Source organism: the organism of the source record quoted next, unplaced genomic scaffold, assembly GCF_019419815.1.
Source record: "Pyrus x bretschneideri cultivar Hongxiangsu unplaced genomic scaffold, Pyrus_bretschneideri_v1 Contig37, whole genome shotgun sequence".
Taxonomy (NCBI): Eukaryota; Viridiplantae; Streptophyta; class Magnoliopsida; order Rosales; family Rosaceae; genus Pyrus; species Pyrus x bretschneideri.
Window position 1 is genome coordinate 1412096 of NW_025999690.1, and position 18313 is coordinate 1430408.

General features: G+C 41.2%; 1 protein-coding gene across 1 annotated transcript; it reads left to right on the plus strand.

Moving 5' to 3' along the window:
- The first annotated feature begins 17681 nt into the window (after positions 1-17681).
- On the plus strand, positions 17682-18086 carry LOC125480892. Its single transcript, XM_048592129.1, has one exon. The coding sequence runs from the start codon at positions 17682-17684 to the stop codon at positions 18084-18086; it is 405 nt and encodes a 134-aa protein (XP_048448086.1).
- Positions 18087-18313: the final 227 nt, after the last annotated feature.

Here is an 18313-nt window from a genome sequence, read left to right on the forward strand (position 1 = left end):
AGGTGCTGATAAGTTTTGATCCTGCAAATCCAGCTTTTGCAGTTCAGAAAGTGATGACTCCTTGATCCTTGAACAAGCGGCTCGGCTTTTAAGGTTTGGAAGGTGATCCTCTTTGATTTCTGAACAAACACCTCTTTGATTTCTAAGCAAGCGTCTTTTCAATTTCTGAGTGAACATCCCTATTGCCCTTTTTTTTATTTTTTTTTATTTTTTATATAAAGGCAATAATTGTGTTTCAAAAGCACGCTTGAGAGTTGTTGCCTGTAGAAACTACCTTCTTTGTATTTCTGAGATTTTGATTTATCTGACCTCTTCTTCCTTCCTCATTTCTACAAGTGGCTTGCCTGTTTGATCATTGTCTTGATTTGAATGTTGGGGAAGATGCCGACATGCCTTCTCAAGACAACATATGGCACCCATCCTTCGTATCCCCCAATGGTCCTCTTACAGTTAGGGACTCTGTGATGAAGAACGACATAACCGCTACGGTGGTTGCTAGAAATCTTCTCACCCCCAAGGATAATAGGATCCTTTCTAAGTGGTCTAATGAGCTGGCAGTTCAAGACTCTTTGGTTTTCAGTGTTCAGTGTGCGAGCTCTGTATCGAACATGGGCCAACGCCTTCTTGCTCAAACTCGTCAAGTTGAGTCACTTATGGCTGAGGTGGCGAGTCTTAAGCAAGAGATTAGAGGGCTTAAGCATGAAAACAAAGACTTGCACATGCTTGCCAATAGTTACTCAACGAGCATGAAGAGAAAGCTTGACCAGCTTCAGGAATTCGAAAGTCAGATTCAAAGTGACCATCAGATGTTTGTGGCTTTACTCCAAAGGCACCTATTGCCTTCGACCTCTGGAGTTTTACCGAGTGTTGAGGCTCTAAACAATCAACCTCTGGCGCCTCTTCTTCCTGGAGTTCCGCCGAGTGATGAGGCTCCACCTGATCAATGAAGGCTTCCTTCTGTTTGTTTGCACATTCTTGTAAAAAAAAAATTATTTTTTTTTACTCATGTATATGCAAATTCTTGTAAATTTTCAGAGATATCAATAAATGAGTTTTATTTCATTCAGCGTATTTTTTTTTTCTTCTTTTTTTTTCTTTCACATGGTGCTGATCCACCATTCATTTATTTATATTTTTTTTTTCTTTTTTCTTTTTCACATGGTGTTGGATGCACTCCCCATTTTTTGTTTCTAACTTTCAATGATTTTGTTGCCACCATGTTTTTATTTTTTTATTTTTTTTATTATTATTATTTTTTTTTTGACTTGTTAACAGTAATAACCAGCATTTTTTTTTGCATGGTGCCACTGCTGATGCATCTAGATTCCACCTCTTTTTTTTTTTCTTATTTTTTTTTTTAATAGAATAATGCCCATGCACCAAGATTTCACTATATACATATATATATATATATATATGTATATATATATATATATGTCTACATATATATTTTTTTATGGATGTTGCCTGGCGCACTAAACATTTTTTACCATTTTTTTTTTTATTCTTCGACGGACAAGTGAAATGGAGAGCATGGGTCTTCCTCGCTGCATCACATCTTTCTCTACATGCAGACCATTCTTATCTGCACAGTCACTGCACCATTCTTTTGCTTTATTGGGTTCTTCTACACACACACACACACATATATATATATATATATATATATATATATATGTATATATGGGATCGAACCGTCACTGCTCGACCATTACACAGCCGCTACATTGCTGCCTTGCACCATTACTACATGGTCGTCCGTGTGCTGCTTGCTGAAAGCTCAACCACAGTCATTTCATGTTGCGCTGCTGATCCTGTCTCTTGCTGCACTTTGAGCAACTTTAACATCTTTTTATCTCACTTATCTCATCTCTCGTGGATTTTCCTTGCGAGAAGTAAGGCCTCCTTTGCATCCCTTGCTTCCTGAAGCCTCAATATCTCCAACAATATTCTTAAAGACCTCTCCCATTCAGCCAGTTGATCTGTGGCTCGTGGTGCACGCAACAGGTGTTGGAGCGAGGGTGTTGAAGACGGCAAATGTGTCGCAGTCTAATCTTTTCCTTTGAAGGCACGGTGAGGAGGGAGAGAAGGCAGGGCCATATCCTTTGCAGTCTTTACTCGGTGAAGCTTATTTGTTTTAAGTTGAGGATGTTTTCCATCTTCTGAGCCATATATATATATATATATATATGATTGCATGATTGTTCCCATCACCGTTCATACATACATACATATATATATATATATAAAAGGTGATTGTGTGATTGTCCCATCACCGTTCATATATATATATATATATATATATATACACACACACATACATACATACATACATACATACATATAAAATGTAATATCATGTGTCTGTTTATATATCTAACATGTGTACCCCACTAATGGATTTCTTTGTTGCAATGCTAGAAATCTTCAATTTTGGGAAGATAAAGTGATGTTGGGACCCTCACGAAGTTTTCAGAGATGTGGCAGTTGGTGGCAGAGTGAGCAAGATGTGGGTGTACCTGTGTTTTCTGCTACCTAGTGTTTGTGCAAGAGACTGCAATGGGGTTCCGCTGTGTAGTGCCTTTTGATCACAGTTTTCCCTCGGTGGTGCACTGTCGTGTGGTGCTATGCAAGAGACTGCAGCAGAACTTCGTGGTGTAATGCCTTTTGATCACAGTTTTTTCTTGGTACTGTAGCGTGCTTTGAAGGACCATCTTGTAGCTGCCCTCTTTGACATGCTATTCAAGTTTTGTGGCTGATTTTTTTTTTCTTTTTTTTTTTTGCGGTCATGGTATTTTTCAAGTGTTTTAAGAGAAACTTCATCATTATCCTTGCAAAGGAAGGTGATTCGCAAGATAGGAGAACGACGTTGAAGCTTTACGGGCCACTGACTGGTCCTAAGGCGCTTGCTCTTCCCGCAAAAGACAACTCCATGCATATTAAGTCGTGGTCTTCTGAAGTATCTTGGGGGGTGGTAAACTCTGTTCGACCAAATACAGAGAAGAAGACGTGCATATTGAGGATTCTTATCTTGAACCCTTTGCACCATGTTCATGACAATCATCCGACTTCGTTTGAGCTTCTTGGTGATCAAATCCGTAGCGGAGTTATGGCTTGGAGTGATACCTTGTCGACTGCTGGAGAAGCTTTCTTTGCTGAGTCTTATTAAGAGTGGCTTGAAGATGTCTTGAGCCGATCTAAAAATGTGCTTACTAGCGTGGGCCTTTACCATGCTGTGTATGCATCTTTGTTCAGTTATGATCTTCATCCTTCCGTCCTTCACGCGTTCTTCGAGCATTGGTGTTCAGCGGCTAACACACTTCACACAGCGCAAGAAGAGATGTCAATTTCACTTTGGGATCTCCACAAGATAAGGGGTTGCCGATCCAAGGTAAGTTTAATGACGAGGTCGTTCCTAGTGCGGAGGAACTTTCTTTTTGCAATAGCCGAGGATTGCCTGCAAGTTGCCGCTGTTTGTTTTGGGCATATCACAAGCTTTCCCAGGATGCTCAAGGTAAATCAGGCGTGAAGATTTCTTCATGGATCCGATTTTGGTATTGGGAGGACATGAAGTACAAGAAGTCCTTGAAGAAAAGAGGTTGTAATAAGACCACTAAGTCAAAGGGAAACCATACCCGTCTGGTGCTATTGGTTCAGCTAGGCGCCGCTCTCCTGCCGAGTTGAAAACATTTGAGGACCTTGGCATAAGATCAGAGCATGTGGAAGAATCTTACCTAGCTGCTTTCTTAGCTTGCTGGCTTTGTAAGTTTGTTTTTCAACAGGCGACGTCAACTTTGTTCATCCTGGAGTTTTCAAAGTTGCTAGCAAGATGGCCGCAGGTGAATCTTTTAGCCTTGCTATCCCAGTCTTAGCCAACATTTATAATGGCTTAAGTGTTGTTTCGAACTCGGCAAGCACTGAAGATCATGTTGCGGTACTGCCCTACCACTATGTGTATGGTTGGTTGGGTGATTACTTCGACACTCATTTTTCTTCTTCAACTTTAGACAAGTCAGGTCTTCTTCTCCGACTTCAGTCAAGCTGGGGCCTTTGATGCGAAGTATTCTGGCATGTTTTCTACGAAGAGCCTTGATGATTCGCAGGCGCAAGCGCTGTTTAGAAGTTGTGAAGGCTTGAGGATGGACCACTTGGCGAGAGTTAGTTCGGTGCGGCGAGGCATCATGGATGATTCGCATCTTCGCTTCTCAGACTTGTCTTACCTTATAAGTCTTCGCTCGAGGTATGTTTCTTTGCGGCAAGAAGATAGATGCAACGTTCAGCCGTATAGTCCCCACCGTTTCAGCAGGCAATTTGGTTTTGTCCAAAATATGCAAGGCAAGCTAAAGGAAAAAAACCAATCAAAATCCTTGCAGGTCATGTATATGCATTGGGAGTCTTGTACCCGTGCGTGTACAAATGCTTATGTCACCCTGCCGGCCAAAGACGAGTTCAAGAGTAATCCAGTGACCCGTGCTTACGTAAGTTGGTGGTCAGAGGTATATTATGAGAACTTGGGGATGGCAAGTGGTACCAATTCTTCTCACTCACGCCATGATGCGTTGAGAAGGGGTTGTTCTGTGGTTTCTACGCAGCTGGTACTTTTTGATTGCACAAGTGCAGCTCCCTTACAAGATAAACCTGTGGTTTTAGTCCCTCAATGCCTGCGCTTGTCTTCTCAACATCTGGATGCTTCTGAAGAGGCCGGTGACGAAGTTGATTCACACAAAGATGGACTTGTTTTGCGTCAGTGTCAACAAGTTTTAAACAAGTGACCACTTGAAGGCGCTCAGGTCGACAGAGATGTCAATTTTCGTCACAAGAAGAAAGAAGTGTTTAGGCTTCCTCAATTTGATGGTTGTGTGTCATTTGAGAAAGATGTATGCATTTTCTTCTCTCTCGTGATTTTTTTTTTTTTTTTTTTTTTTTTGCTTTCATTGTTTTAGCTTTTGTTTCTAACATCTTTCTTTGTTTTCTTTAGGTTGAGCCTTCTTGTTCTTTTGACTTGGCAACCACAGGTATTTATTCCTATACGAAGATGTTATTTGGAGGCGACCTACCTACAGACAGGGAGATTGGGGGTCCGCCTGGTGCAGAGTTTGTTCTAAATCCACTAAGTTTCTCAAGTTTGCCATGTGTAGGTGGAGGTATGCAAAAGCCTGTCATGCATTCAATACCTTTGCCAGCTAGCTCTGAGATCCCTCTAAAAGGGCTGAACCTTAGTGGTACTGAGCTACTTATCCATCGCATCAATCTTCGTGCGGCAATGGATATCAAGAGCCATATTGAGGGGAGGATTTCAAAGTGCCCGTTGGAAGACCTTACGTTGCTCAAGGAGGATTTGTCGAAGCTTGTTTCTGCAATTAACAATCTTAACGTTGATTCTTCGTCCTTGAAGATTAAGATTGCCGAACTTATAGCTGCCTCGACTGAGTATTCTTCCTTGCATGCGATTTCCTTGAAGAAGTTGAGTCCAGATGTTAGAGCTCATCTACTTGCAACAATTGACTTGTCACTAACTCGAGTCTGGTCTTCTCAGCAAGCTGCTTCGGGAGATTATCAAGTCACCGAGACTTCTTTAGCTTCCGTCCAGGTGCATCTAGATGTGTTGGTACGTGAATGAGAACAGTTGGGAATCGAAGCTTCACAACTTGAAAGTATTCTCGTGGAGCAGGGAGCTACACTTTCTTAGTACCAGGAGGAGATTTCACTCATAGAACAAGAAAAAAGCATGGCTATGGAGTTGCCCATCTTGTCTTCTGCCGAGGTAGAGACTTTGAAGACTTTGGAAGGCTTGCTTGAAGATCGCCTCTGTAGTTTTGGGGACGTAGCTTTCAAGTAGTGTTTTTTTTTTCGTTTTTTTTTTTTTTGTAATCAGGCTTTGGAGCCGACTTCCTCCTTTAAAGAAATAAAGTATTCGCAATCTTGAATTTGTTCTTTATTCTTCAAAGTGTTTGTGTTGTTTTTTTTTTTTTTTTTGGTGTGACTGTACTTGAAGTTTTGAAGTTTCAAGTTGCCTACGTACCCTCGGTTGAGAAGGGATCAAGTCATAACATAGTTCAAATGAATGATTTTGATGATGATTATGATGATGATTTTGCCGTACGCAGTTTATGCTCTTGCAGGCCAGAAGCGTGGTGCGTTTGCTTTAGGGGTAGTAGCGCTTCAAGAATCTGCCATTGATAGGGTCGATCTTCAGGCAAGCTTTTACTGTGATTAAGTAGGCAACGTTGGTGTAGACCTCTTGTATTATGTATGGTCCATCTCACTTTGATGTGAACTTGCTTTTTGTCTTGTGAGTTGTGATGATAGGCCTACGCAATGCAAGGACGAGATATCCAGTTTGGAAGGACTTTGGGCGGACCTTCTTGTTAAATGCCTTGGATAGCCGTGCTTGGTAGCATTCCAAGTGTTGTTGAGCTTCAAGCCTTCTTTCATCCAGCGTTTCCAGCTCTTGAAGGCGCAATTTTGCATTTTCTTCATCACTCAAGCCTTCTTGTATAGCCATCCTTAGTGAGGGGATTTGACTTTCGAGTGGTAGACCAGCTTCCACGCCATATACAAGAGAATAAGACGTAGCTTGGGTAGGAGTCCTATGTGTAGTCCTATATGCCCAAAGTGTTTCACTTATTATTTCATGCCAGTCTCTCTTTGTTCGACCGATTACTTTCTTCAGGAGGTTGCACAACATCTTGTTAAATGCTTCTGCAAGACCGTTGCCCGGAACATGATACATGGAAGACTTATGCTGTTTGAACTTGTATTTCTCGCAAAGCTCCTCTACGAGTTGGTTGAAGAACTGTTTTTCGTTGTCAATGATAATGTAGTAAGGTACACCATATCGGTGGATGATATGCTCTTTGATGAAACGGACGACAATTTCCTTCTTGACTTCCCTCAGGGGTATAGCTTCAGCCCACTTGGAGAAGTAATTTGTCGCAACTAGGATATAAGCTTCTCCTGCATATGACTTTGGCGTAATTGGTCCTACAACGTCCAATTTTCATGCGTTAAATGGCCATGAAGCAGCTGTAGAGTGTAATGGTTCAGGCGGTTGATGTATGAATTTGGCGTGGAATTGGCAGGCTTGGCACCTTTTGGCATGTTCCAGGCAATCCTTCACCATGCTTGTCCAGTAGTAACCCATTCTTTTAAGCTGGAAATGCAGCTTTAGTCCAGAGTGATGCGCTCCACACACACTTGAGTGTGCCTCTTCCATGGCTTGATTGGCTTTTTCCTCGCCTAAACATATTAGAAGTATCCCTTCAAAAAAATGTCGATATAGTGTTCCTTTGTAGTAAAGGAAGCGGGGTGCTCGTCGACGTATTTTGGAGCGGTATCTAGGATCATCTGGAAGCTTTCTGTGCTCCAAGTAGTCGATTAGCAGATATCTCCACTCTTTAACGTCGACTGGAAGTACTGAGATGACATTTGTATCATCTAGTAGCATTTCAGTAACGAGCGGGATCACCTATCTTTGGCAAACTGGCACATCTACATCTTCATCTTTTTCTAGTGTCATACTCGAGGCTAGATTGGCAAGAGCATCTGCTATTTGATTTTCCTTTCTTGGCACATGTTCTAGTGTCACGGCCTCAAACTTTTGTAGCAATTGAGTTGCCAGCCAGAAGTATGGGAAGAGATGATCTTTCCTCACCTCATATTCAGTTAAGAGTTGACTGATTATGAGCTTGGAGTCTCCATATACCTCAAGAGTTGTGATTTCCATGTTGATCGCCATTTGGAGCCCGATGATTAGCGTTTGGTACTCAGCGACATTGTTGGAGCATAACTCATTCAGTTGGAAGGAGTAAGGTAGTATTTGCCTTTGTGGTGACATGAATACTACTCCTGCCTCCGCTTCGTCTGCTCGTGTGGATCCGTCGAAGAACATCGTCCATGTCGGGAAGATGTCGATGTAGAACACCTCATCGTTGGGCAAGTCATCTGAGATTTTCCAATCGGTTAGGATCGGATGATCGACGAGGAAGTCTGCTAGCGCTTATTCCTTGACGGCTTTAGCTAGGATGTAGATGATTTCATATTGATTGAGAAGCAATGCCCATTTAGCTAGTCGCCCTGTCAAAACTGGTTTGGACATGACGTATTTGATCGAGTTAGCTTTAGCAACCAAGTGGATGGTGTAAACATGCATGTAATGTCTAAGCTTCTGAATGGCGAACACCAAGGCAAGGCATATCTTTTCTATTGGGGAGTAGTTCAACTCAGCGTCGATGAGAGTTCGACTGAGGTAGTAAAGCGCTCATTCTTTCTGGGATCCATGCTCTTGCGCCAAAAGTGCTCCAACTGAACTTTCCTGAGCAACGATGTACAATATGAGCGGCTTTCCGGGCACAGGCGCCCCTAGGATAGGTGGACTTGATAAATACTTTTTTATGCTTTCAAAAGCATTGCGACATGCTTCGTCCCATACGAACGGAACATTCTTTTTCACGAGTCGGCTAAACAGTTGACAACACCCTGTAAGGTTGGAGATGAAGCGTCTAATGAAAGCTAGCCGTCTTTGTAGATTTTTCAGCTCGTGCAGGTTTCTTGGCTTAGGCATATCTTGAATGGCCTTGATCTTTTATTGGTCCACTTCAATGCCACGATGCTTGATAATGAAGCCGAGGAACTTTCCAGAGGTGACGCCAAATGCACACTTTAACGGGTTCATCTTGAGGTTGTATTTTTGCAACCTTTCGAACACTATTTGTATATCTTTCAAGTGGTCTGATCTTTTCTTTGTCTTGACCACACATTGTCTACGTAACATTCTACGTTCTTGTGTAGCATGTCATTGAAGATTTTTTGCATTGCGCGTTGATAAGTAGCTCCGGCGTTCTTCAGACTAAAGGGCATCACCTTGTAGCAGTAGATACCTTTTGGGGTGTGGAAGGCTGTTAGTTCCTCGTCTTCAAGAGCCATGCGAATTTAATTGTATCCAAAAGAGTCGTCCATGAATGACAGTGCCTCGTGGTCGGTGGTTGCATCCACCATGATTTCGATGATTGGCAAAGGGAAGTCGTCCTTCGGGTAAGCATCATTGAGGTCCCGAAAGTCTACGCAAACATGTATTTGTCCAGATTTCTTAAGGACAATGACGATGTTGGAGATCCACTTGGGGTATTGCATCTCTCGAATGAGGCCTGCTTCGATTAGCTTGTCAATCTCGACCTCAATTTGTGGGATGAGCTCGGATCGATAGCGCATTTGAGTTTACTTTATCGGTCGCGTTCCAGGCTTGACTGCAAAACAATACACAACGATGATAGGGTCAAGGCCGGGCATTTCCTTGTATGTCCAGGCAAAGACATCTTTGTACTCTAATAGCAGTTAGCAGTACTCCTCTATCTTATCTGCACTTAGCAGCGCACTTACGAAGATAGGTTTGGGCTCCTCGTTTGTGCCTAAGTTGAGTTCTTTGAGATCATCAACCGTGGCTTGCCCCCATCTTCGAGCTGTGGTAGTGCAGTAGTGACATCTTCCTCAGGGACTTCGTTGCCTTCTTGGATCGTGATATGGAAAACATCCTGATCCTCCTCTTTAGTGTTGTCCTCTCGAGCTTGTTGGCATGAAGATTGTCCAATGTGGATGATGGTGCGCCTTTTTACTTTCAGTGGTCCATTTGTGTTAACCTCCAAGATTGCTTGGCGCTTCATCCTTGAAGGAATAGAGCTTCGAAAGTCATCTTTTTCTGCTAAACCATTGAGCTTTTCTTCTTTTAGCGTTGTCTTTCTTTTTCCGGAAAGCTTCTTGGTTTCTTCAAGTCTTTCCAAAACCAACCGTCGCGGAGGAAAGCTAGCCGTGTTGCTTTGTTTCTTAAGCTTTAACAACCTTTCAAAAACAGAGCTTTAGGATGTTGATGTATTAAGCCTCTTGAAGACGAAGGTTCGATCTTGACCACCAATGCGATTAAGTGCCGAAATTCTGGGTCTTGAACGATTCATCCTATTGAAGACTGACGTCCGATAGGTGGGTTTAGGCTTCTCTTGATCTTGTTCAATGGTCATGCTAATGTGTTGAGCGTTAACGTTCTTTACTTTGCTTGAAATCTTCATAGGTGTATTTGGTGTGAAGCCAAGCCCAACTTGGTTATTGTTAACTCCATAACCATGCTCCTTCAACTTCTTTTGAGTCTAGGTGAGGTTACGTTCTTTCTCATTGATGATATTTGCAACTTTCTTTCCAAGATTTGAAGAGGAAGCGAAGCTGTACCCAGCCTTCGACATGAGTTTGTAGGCATTTGGATCAAAACCTTCTTCAATCCTTGTGGTTGGGAGAAAGCTTGGTTCTACCTCATTTGGCAGAGCTTTTATGAAGCCTTGTGATGGTCTTGCAAACTTAGCATCGCTTAGCTGTGTCAGAGGCAAAACTGCATTTGTTTTGAGCAATTTTACATCACCTTTGTGCCGTTGTGTCTCGGCTTTGCTTGCTCCAGTTTTGAATGAGGATTGACCATTCTTTCTTTTTGATATCGGGATGTATCGGACTATGGGCGTGTTTGGTCCTTTTGAAGGCATGCTACTCCCTTTGGTCGTTGCAGGTTTAGCGGGCTCGTCATCGTTTTTGCTTGAAGATGGCACGGCTTGCTCTTCTTGCTTCTTGGGCATGGCTTGCCACTCATGTTTTTTAGGTGCTGCTTTGCCCATGGATTTGATCTCTTCTGGAAAAGCTTCGAGCACCATGTTTTCATCCATGTAAAACTTGGCATCTACAAAGTGTGATTCGGCTTCGGTGAATGGCTTGGTATCACATTGGATCACCTTTACTCCTTCCCAGTAGAATTTTAGGCATTGGTGCAGGGTGGATTGCACCACTCCATTTCCGTGGATCCAAGGCCTTCCTAGGAGCACGCTGCAGGAAGTTCTTGCATCAATTACGTGGAATATCGTGCTTGATTTGAGTTCACCAATGGTCATCTCCACTCAGATCATGCTTATCGCCTTTTGTCCTCCTTGGTTAAAACCCTGGATCAGCAGACGGCTTAGGGACAGTTTATCCATCTTGATGCCGATTGTGGTCATTGTTGACTTTGGCATGATGTTTATGGCCGATCCACCATCTACAAGCATGCGGTTGACTTTGTGCTCCCTTACGTACCCTGAGACGAAGAGAGGACAATTGTGAGGCTTTGATCCCAGCAGTAAGTCTTCGTCAGTGAAGTTGATTACAACATGAGCAGCACAACATGTGGCACATTAACGTGGCTGAAGCTTCAAGCCTTCGTCGTTGCTTTCTTGTACTTCATGGTCGTCAGGACTTGCCAAGACCGCTGCTAGTGCTCTTCGCATCTTCTTTGGCAATCATAACGCTTCCTCGATGCTAAAATGCGTTAACAGACCTTCTTTGGGTGTGAGGGTCTTTTCTTCCTCAACGGCGGTGGCTTTGCCTTTCGAGGGTTCTTCCATTTCCACTTCGACCATGTGAGCAACGGCAGTGCGCTGTTGGAATAAGTCATCCGGGAAGTACTTGTGCAAGGAGATAGGAATGCGTGGCTCTTGCTCTATAGGCTCCCTAACATATGTTGGCTTAGCAACTTTTATATTTCTTTTAGGTTTCTTATTGTTACGACAGCAGCGTTTTCTCCCTTGCTCCCCTTTTGCCCTTGTGGCTTATGGTCTTAGCTTCCTTATCTTTTTGTAGGTCACCAATGTGCAGCCATCTTCATCATCGACATGTGCACCTTGGTCACTTGCCCCCAGTAAGGGTCGTGCAGAAGATGCCGTGCAACTTAAGCATTGACGGGAATGGTCAGATGTCACTTGGAGAGGCACGAGATCGAACGATCCAAACGCAATCGTAGTGGTATGCGTTGCGGCCGTGTCTTCAAGGTCGAGCTCAATTTGCCCTTGTTATGCTAGCTTCATGATGAGCTCTTTAAGGACGAAGCATTTACCAACAGGATGGCTCAAAATATGATGGTACTTGCAGTACCTAGAATCGTTTATACAATTCATCTCTTCAGGACGCTTGCATTCAGGTAGCTCAATCACCTTCTTTTCCAGCAGGTCGTCCAACATTGCAGCCATGTCAGAGTCAGGAAAAAGGTACGTCTTTTGCTTCAGTTTCCTCAAGGTGTTTTTGTACCTATCTTGGGTGCGAGAAAACTCACCTTTCTTTATCTCCTTCGTTTTGTTCTTTGAGGAGATCTTGATGGGCACAGATGAGGTCTTGATGGGCGCAGTGTTAACGGTGAAAGCTTCCTTAGCGGGCTTCTTACCAGTCTTGTCCACATTTGGGGCGAACACTTTATCCTTCTTAAACTTGGTAATCGGCTCCTTCTTCCCATGATTGGCGATACTCAACTCTATGTCGTGGGAACGAGTTGCCAGCTTCTCAAATGTTCTTGGTTTTATGCCTTGGAGGATGTAAAGTAACCCCCAGTGCATGCCTTGAACGCACATCTCAATGGCGGACGTTTCAAAAAGCCGATCTTTGCAATCCAGACTTAATGAACATTATCTATTGATGTAGTCGACGACAGGTTCATCCTTCCACTGTTTTGTACTGGTTAGCTTCAGCATGCTTACAGTGCGACGAGTACTATAGAAGCGGTTAAGAAATTCCTTTTCTAGCTGATCCCAACTGTTCATAGACTCGAGCTTGAGGTCGGTGTACCAGTCAAAGGCGTTACCTTTCAGCGAGTGCACGAACTGTTTGACGAGGTAGTCTCCCTCCGTCCCAGCATTGTTGCAATTTTCAATGAAATGGGTGACATGTTGTTTTGGGTTTCCCTTCCCATCAAACTGCAAGAATTTTGGCGGTTGATAACCTCTCAGCATCTTCAAGGCGTCAATCTTCTTGGAGTAGGGCTTTGAGTACAACATGGAGATGTGTGAGCTCTCTTCGTACTATGCCTTGATGGTGTCGATGATCATCTCCTGCAGCTGATGGATAGAAAGAGATCCCATGAGTGTTACCACTTGGTCTGGCTCTTGCTCTTCTTTGACTTTCTCCACCGGAGGCTCCTCTTCTTCATTGGCTCCTCTCTTCAGTGGATTAACCTTTGGGTCGGGTTTCTCGTCATTCTGTGTCTCTAGTCGGTTGACGAGTGCAGCGATTTGCAAGTTCTTTTCTTCCACCGTCCATGTTAGCCTTGCGATTGCTTCATTCATTCAAGCCAGCTGCGCATCGATTGAAGTTGCTCCGGTGATCATGACTTGCATGACTGAGCTGCCGTTTGAGTTGGCATCAAAAGGCATGGACTTGGAGTCATTCCTTGGACTTTCCTCCCTTGGCGCCCTTAGCAAGGCCAAGGTGATCACAGGCACGTGCCTCAAGTGTTCTTGTTCCTTTGGCAAAGTTGATGCAGAGGTGGAAGAGGTGGCAGAAAAAGCTCTTGCCTTGCTTCGGGTTATGATGCCCGAAATATCACCACTTGCAACGAGGATGTTTTTATTCTTCGCTTTGATTGCAGGAACAGCTTGATCCTTTCTTGATGCTATTTGCACTTTTTGCAGATTTAAGGATAGAGATGAGAGGTAGAGATGGTCCCACCGGGCTTGCCAAATTTGTGAACACGGAAATTTTTTGAAACAAGAACACGTGTACAAAAATAATATTTGTGTTGATTTTGGGGTTACAATCTCTTCTACAAATTTAGCCTCTGATTCTATCTTTGTAAAATGTAGATATGTGGATGGGTTGTTGATCCAAAGGGTCGTCGGGGCTTGGTCTAGGGATGAACAGTTATGCGGATTTATTGATGTTGTTGATCCCAAGGGCCGTCGGGGCCTAATCTTAGGATGAACGGTTGATGAACGGATCTTCAAGGGGTTTTGGGCTTGATCTTAAAGAACGAGTGTTTGTTGATCCAAAGGGTCGTCGGGGCTTGATCTTGAAGAACAGGTGTGCAGATTTGTTGGTGTTGTTGATCCAAAGGGCCGTCAGGGCTTGATCTTGAGTTGGTGGAAGTTCTTCAAGGGTCGTCGAGGCTTGATCTTGAAGGAGGATTTGACGAAGAACGAAGAGGGCTTTCTTGATCCTTCAGGATTTGCTTGAGAGCTCTAGAGTTTCAAAGCTTCAAGGTTTTTTTGTGATGTGAATTGGTGAAAAAAAATGAATGAAATTGGCTTCTATTTATAGAAATTTTCAAGGCCTAATTTTGAATATAATATTCAGATGAAATAAATCATTTATGCCAGGTGTTGACACATGTCCTATTTGATGACTTTTCTAATTCATTTCAATTTTTCGTTGAGTGACACGCTACGTGTAAAATTTATGTGACGCATGAGCGTTGAAATTTTATTTATTGGTCAACATTCATTTCATCGAAATTTCGATGTCTACATGAACATCTTTAGATGATCAGTGACGATGCGTCAATCCTAATGCTAATACTAATTTCGTATTCTTAATGAGAATCATATATTTTGTATAGATAGCTTTAGCTATCATATGCATACACATGTTCTCCCTGTATAATACGTAATTAGTCTTTAACCTGAAAATTTAAAAAACAATTATTTGTGCTTTCCTCTTAGGGTTAATTGGTATGTGAAAGCTCGGATACCAAATGTAAGATCAATATATACGGAATAAGTAAATCACAATATCAAATTAACCACTAACATAGTGATGCCATTGCTGCAATGAACTAAGGATTCTTCTACTCTCAACACATACCGAATGCACTGCTACTATCAATGGGGCTTGATATCTTTTTGTGCGTAATTAGTGTGATATGAGTAGATATATCTATACAGATATGAATATTACTTCAAAACATTAAATATTACTTCAAAAATACTTGACCAAAAATATATGCATACCATTTGTCATATAAATATTACTTCAAAACATTAAAAAAAAAATTGTCTTTCAAGTATTACATACTCCAAAATTAGAGCCTAATGAAAAAACATTAGTACATTACTATAAAATACCAAATGTTCAAGAATATGCAAAATAAAGAGAGTTGCGTTTCAAGATTGAGGAACCTTGCACATTTATATATGCTTTCACATTTTTTAGACTTAACATTAATGATTATAAATTTTATTTATTTTGAACCCCCTTAAAATACTATTCATGAGGGTTTGTATGGTTTTAAAAAATTCAAAGATGCTGTATCCATACTCAAAGCATAGAGGATGCGTTCACGAGCCTTTGCATATTTTTTCACATCTTTTGCACTTGTAAATTAATTATTATAATTTTTTTAATGTGTTTGGTATTTTTAAATAATTTGATACTTTAATTTTAATGTGTTTTATAATTTTTTAATCTCACTCTTTAATTATAGTATACTATAAAAATAAATAAATAAAACTTAATCTTTTAAAAATTTGTATAGAATAATAATACAATAATACATATTTAATGTACAATATATACATATACACTATGATTATTGTATTTTATAGTAAGGTTTTTTTCGTAATTTAAAAAGTTAAAATCATCAAAATAACTTTTTTCGTAATGTGTCAAAATAGATTACCCGCGTGTCACCTTCATGTAAACCTGTTAAGGATCCAATTAGTTATCGTGTTGACCCGAAACCCGTTATTTTTGTGTCGTTTACGTGTAGTGTTAACATGTCGCATAAGAAATTACCAGATCTAGTCGATGGTGCAAAATTAGGTATAAACAGTACTATATTATTCCATCGTACGAACATTTAGCCAAGCAAAAACTCTATTTAAATAAACAAAAGTCATAGTAACACAACACATCATACAACAACAATGGGACCAAAATGAATTTTTTATAATGTATTAGAAAATTATTAATTTATATTTGATATGAAGGAAAATTTTTGTGACATCCCACATCACCCAGGGGTGATCCTTATATGTATATCCCATCCTTACCTAGCACGAGGCCTTTTGGGAGCTCACTGGCTTCGGGTTCCATGGGAACTCCGAAGTTAAGCGAGTAGCGCGCGAGAGCATTCCCAGGATGGGTGACCCATCGGGAAGTTCTCGTGTGAGTTCCCAGAAACAAAACCGTGAGGGCGTGGTCGGGGCCCAAAGCGGACAATATCGTGCTACGGTAGTGGAGCGGGCCCGGGAAGTCGTCCCACCCGGGCCGGGATGTGACAATTTTGATTTATAATAAGTTCGTTTGAGCAACAAACATATAGCATTTAACAATTAAAAGGAAGAAGCTAAAGCATATGTACTCAAAAACAAAACTTTACCCATTAAATTCAAAGCAAAGTAGTTGTGAACTAACACTCAACTCAAATTCAAAGAGAGAGTTGAGATTTCTCTATATCTTTCAAGTTTCTATTTGCATAAGTAAGGCTAATCACTCACGAGAAGGCTCTCATTTCTCTTCGTAAGTTTGAACTCCATGGACTTCATCTTCATCATGTTGCCTCCTTGGATTCTTGGATTTGGATGCTTAAACGATTCTCCAAAAGTCTCCAAAATAAGAGACCTCTTTCTTTTCAACGCCAAGAATGATGGAAGGAAAAAAAAAATGGGTGACATGGGAGGAAGAGATTGTTAGCTATATCCTCCCATGGTTACATATGTTGAGAAATGAAAAATATATGGCAAATTATACAGTATTTTTCGTAATTGATCTAAAAAAGTTGAAAAGAAAATGCATACTTTTATAAGAATTGGATTTAGGCTCCAACCGTTTAAGAGAAGTAAATTTTTAGCAGATGCGATTACTAATGTCGGGTTTCATTTTAATGATCTACATGTGTGGGATAAATCGTTCCTATTGTGGCACACAAGACCTATTCATTTGATTGTACGAGAACTGGTTGTGACCATGATCATACTCTCTTTAATATATGTCTTTGTTTCAAAAAAAATAAAAATAAAAAATAAATAAAATAATAAAATAAAATAAAATAAAAAACCAAAAAACTATGGGGAGGACGTTTTAAACTCCAAACTAAGTAAGTTGAAGAGAAAATATCTTATACAAAGTGTTGATTTAAATCAATTTTTTCAATCGGAACATCAAATAATAAAATTAGGCAAAATAAACCCAATAGAGGAACTACACACTCCTAATTTCTGGAAAATGATCCTAGATGGATTCCTTCCTAGAGATCTTAAGGATCTTGCAATTGTGACCGTTCATCGTACATCGTGCAGTCAGTTTTCGTTAGGTACTATTTATGTTTATTTTTAAAATTTGAAATTATTTCTGACCGCACGAAGTACGATAAATGGTCACGATCACGAAATTCTTAGGATCCTCATAAAAAGGATCCGACAAGGATCCTTTTCCCTAAAGCCATCTCCAACCGAGGGCTAGCCAAATGGCTCATTTTAGCCTTCTGACCCTCCCAGAAATTAATATTTTAATGAATAGTACGAGGTCATATTTGCCTCCGTCTCCAACTAAGGGCCAAAAGACCATAGGGCCAAACATAATTTATTATTTAAAAACTACAACTTAAATTCAAATCCAACGGCTAAGTGACGTCAGCTAGCCGTTGGATTTGAATTTTTCTTTTACTATAATAGGGTGGATATTAGGCTATAATTCACACAACTTTAAATTCAATTTATTTCAATTCAATCTTTTTTAATTCAAGTTTGCAATGAATTCCAACTTTGGATCCTCTTCGGATTCCAACTGGGGGTCCTCATCCAATTCCAAATTGGAAAAAAAAATGGGTGCAAATGAGACAAGAAGATGAGTAGTCTGCTGAAGAAGTTCAAGTAAAGCACAACAAACAAAACAGAATAGCAGCCATAGCTACGGCTATGGTGTGTCAGCCAACTGAAGAACAACCTCAATGGGGTGACTCTATTGCTAGTCGCTCTTACAAACCACAAAACAAAGCGTTGTCACATACCAATCTAATGAACAACTACTTCAACCCCAACTCGGTGTACACAGAAGAAGATTTCAGACATCGCTTCCGGATGAGGCGTCATGTCTTCAAGCGTTTACTTCATGATGTCCAATTGGTCAATCCATACTTTCGACAGAAGCAGGACAGAGCAAGCTGCCCTGGTTTCTCACCTCATCAGAATGTTACTGTTGCACTCCGAATGATGGCCTATGGCTCCCCAGCTGATTCGATGAATGAAACTTATGGTATGTCTAAGTCTACATGCCTTGATACTCTTGAACAATTTTGTGACATAATTGTTCAGGTTTACTAAGACGAGTACCTCCGCGAGCCAAATCAAGAAGATCTGAATCGGCTCCTTCGCAAAGCTGAAGACCTTGGGTTTCCGGGCATGATAGGGTCATTAGACTGCATGCATTGGGATTGGAAGAACTGTCCCACCGGATGGCAATGAGGCTTTAACGGAAGGTCGAGAAAGCCAATTGTTGTGTTAGAGACAGTTACCTTATATGACACATGGATCTGGCATGCTTTCTTTGG

What these genes read in the sequence shown, in the direction of transcription:
- LOC125480892 (XM_048592129.1), top strand. Translation starts at nt 17,682, where the DNA reads ATGGTGTGTCAGCCAACTGAAGAACAACCTCAATGGGGTGACTCTATT.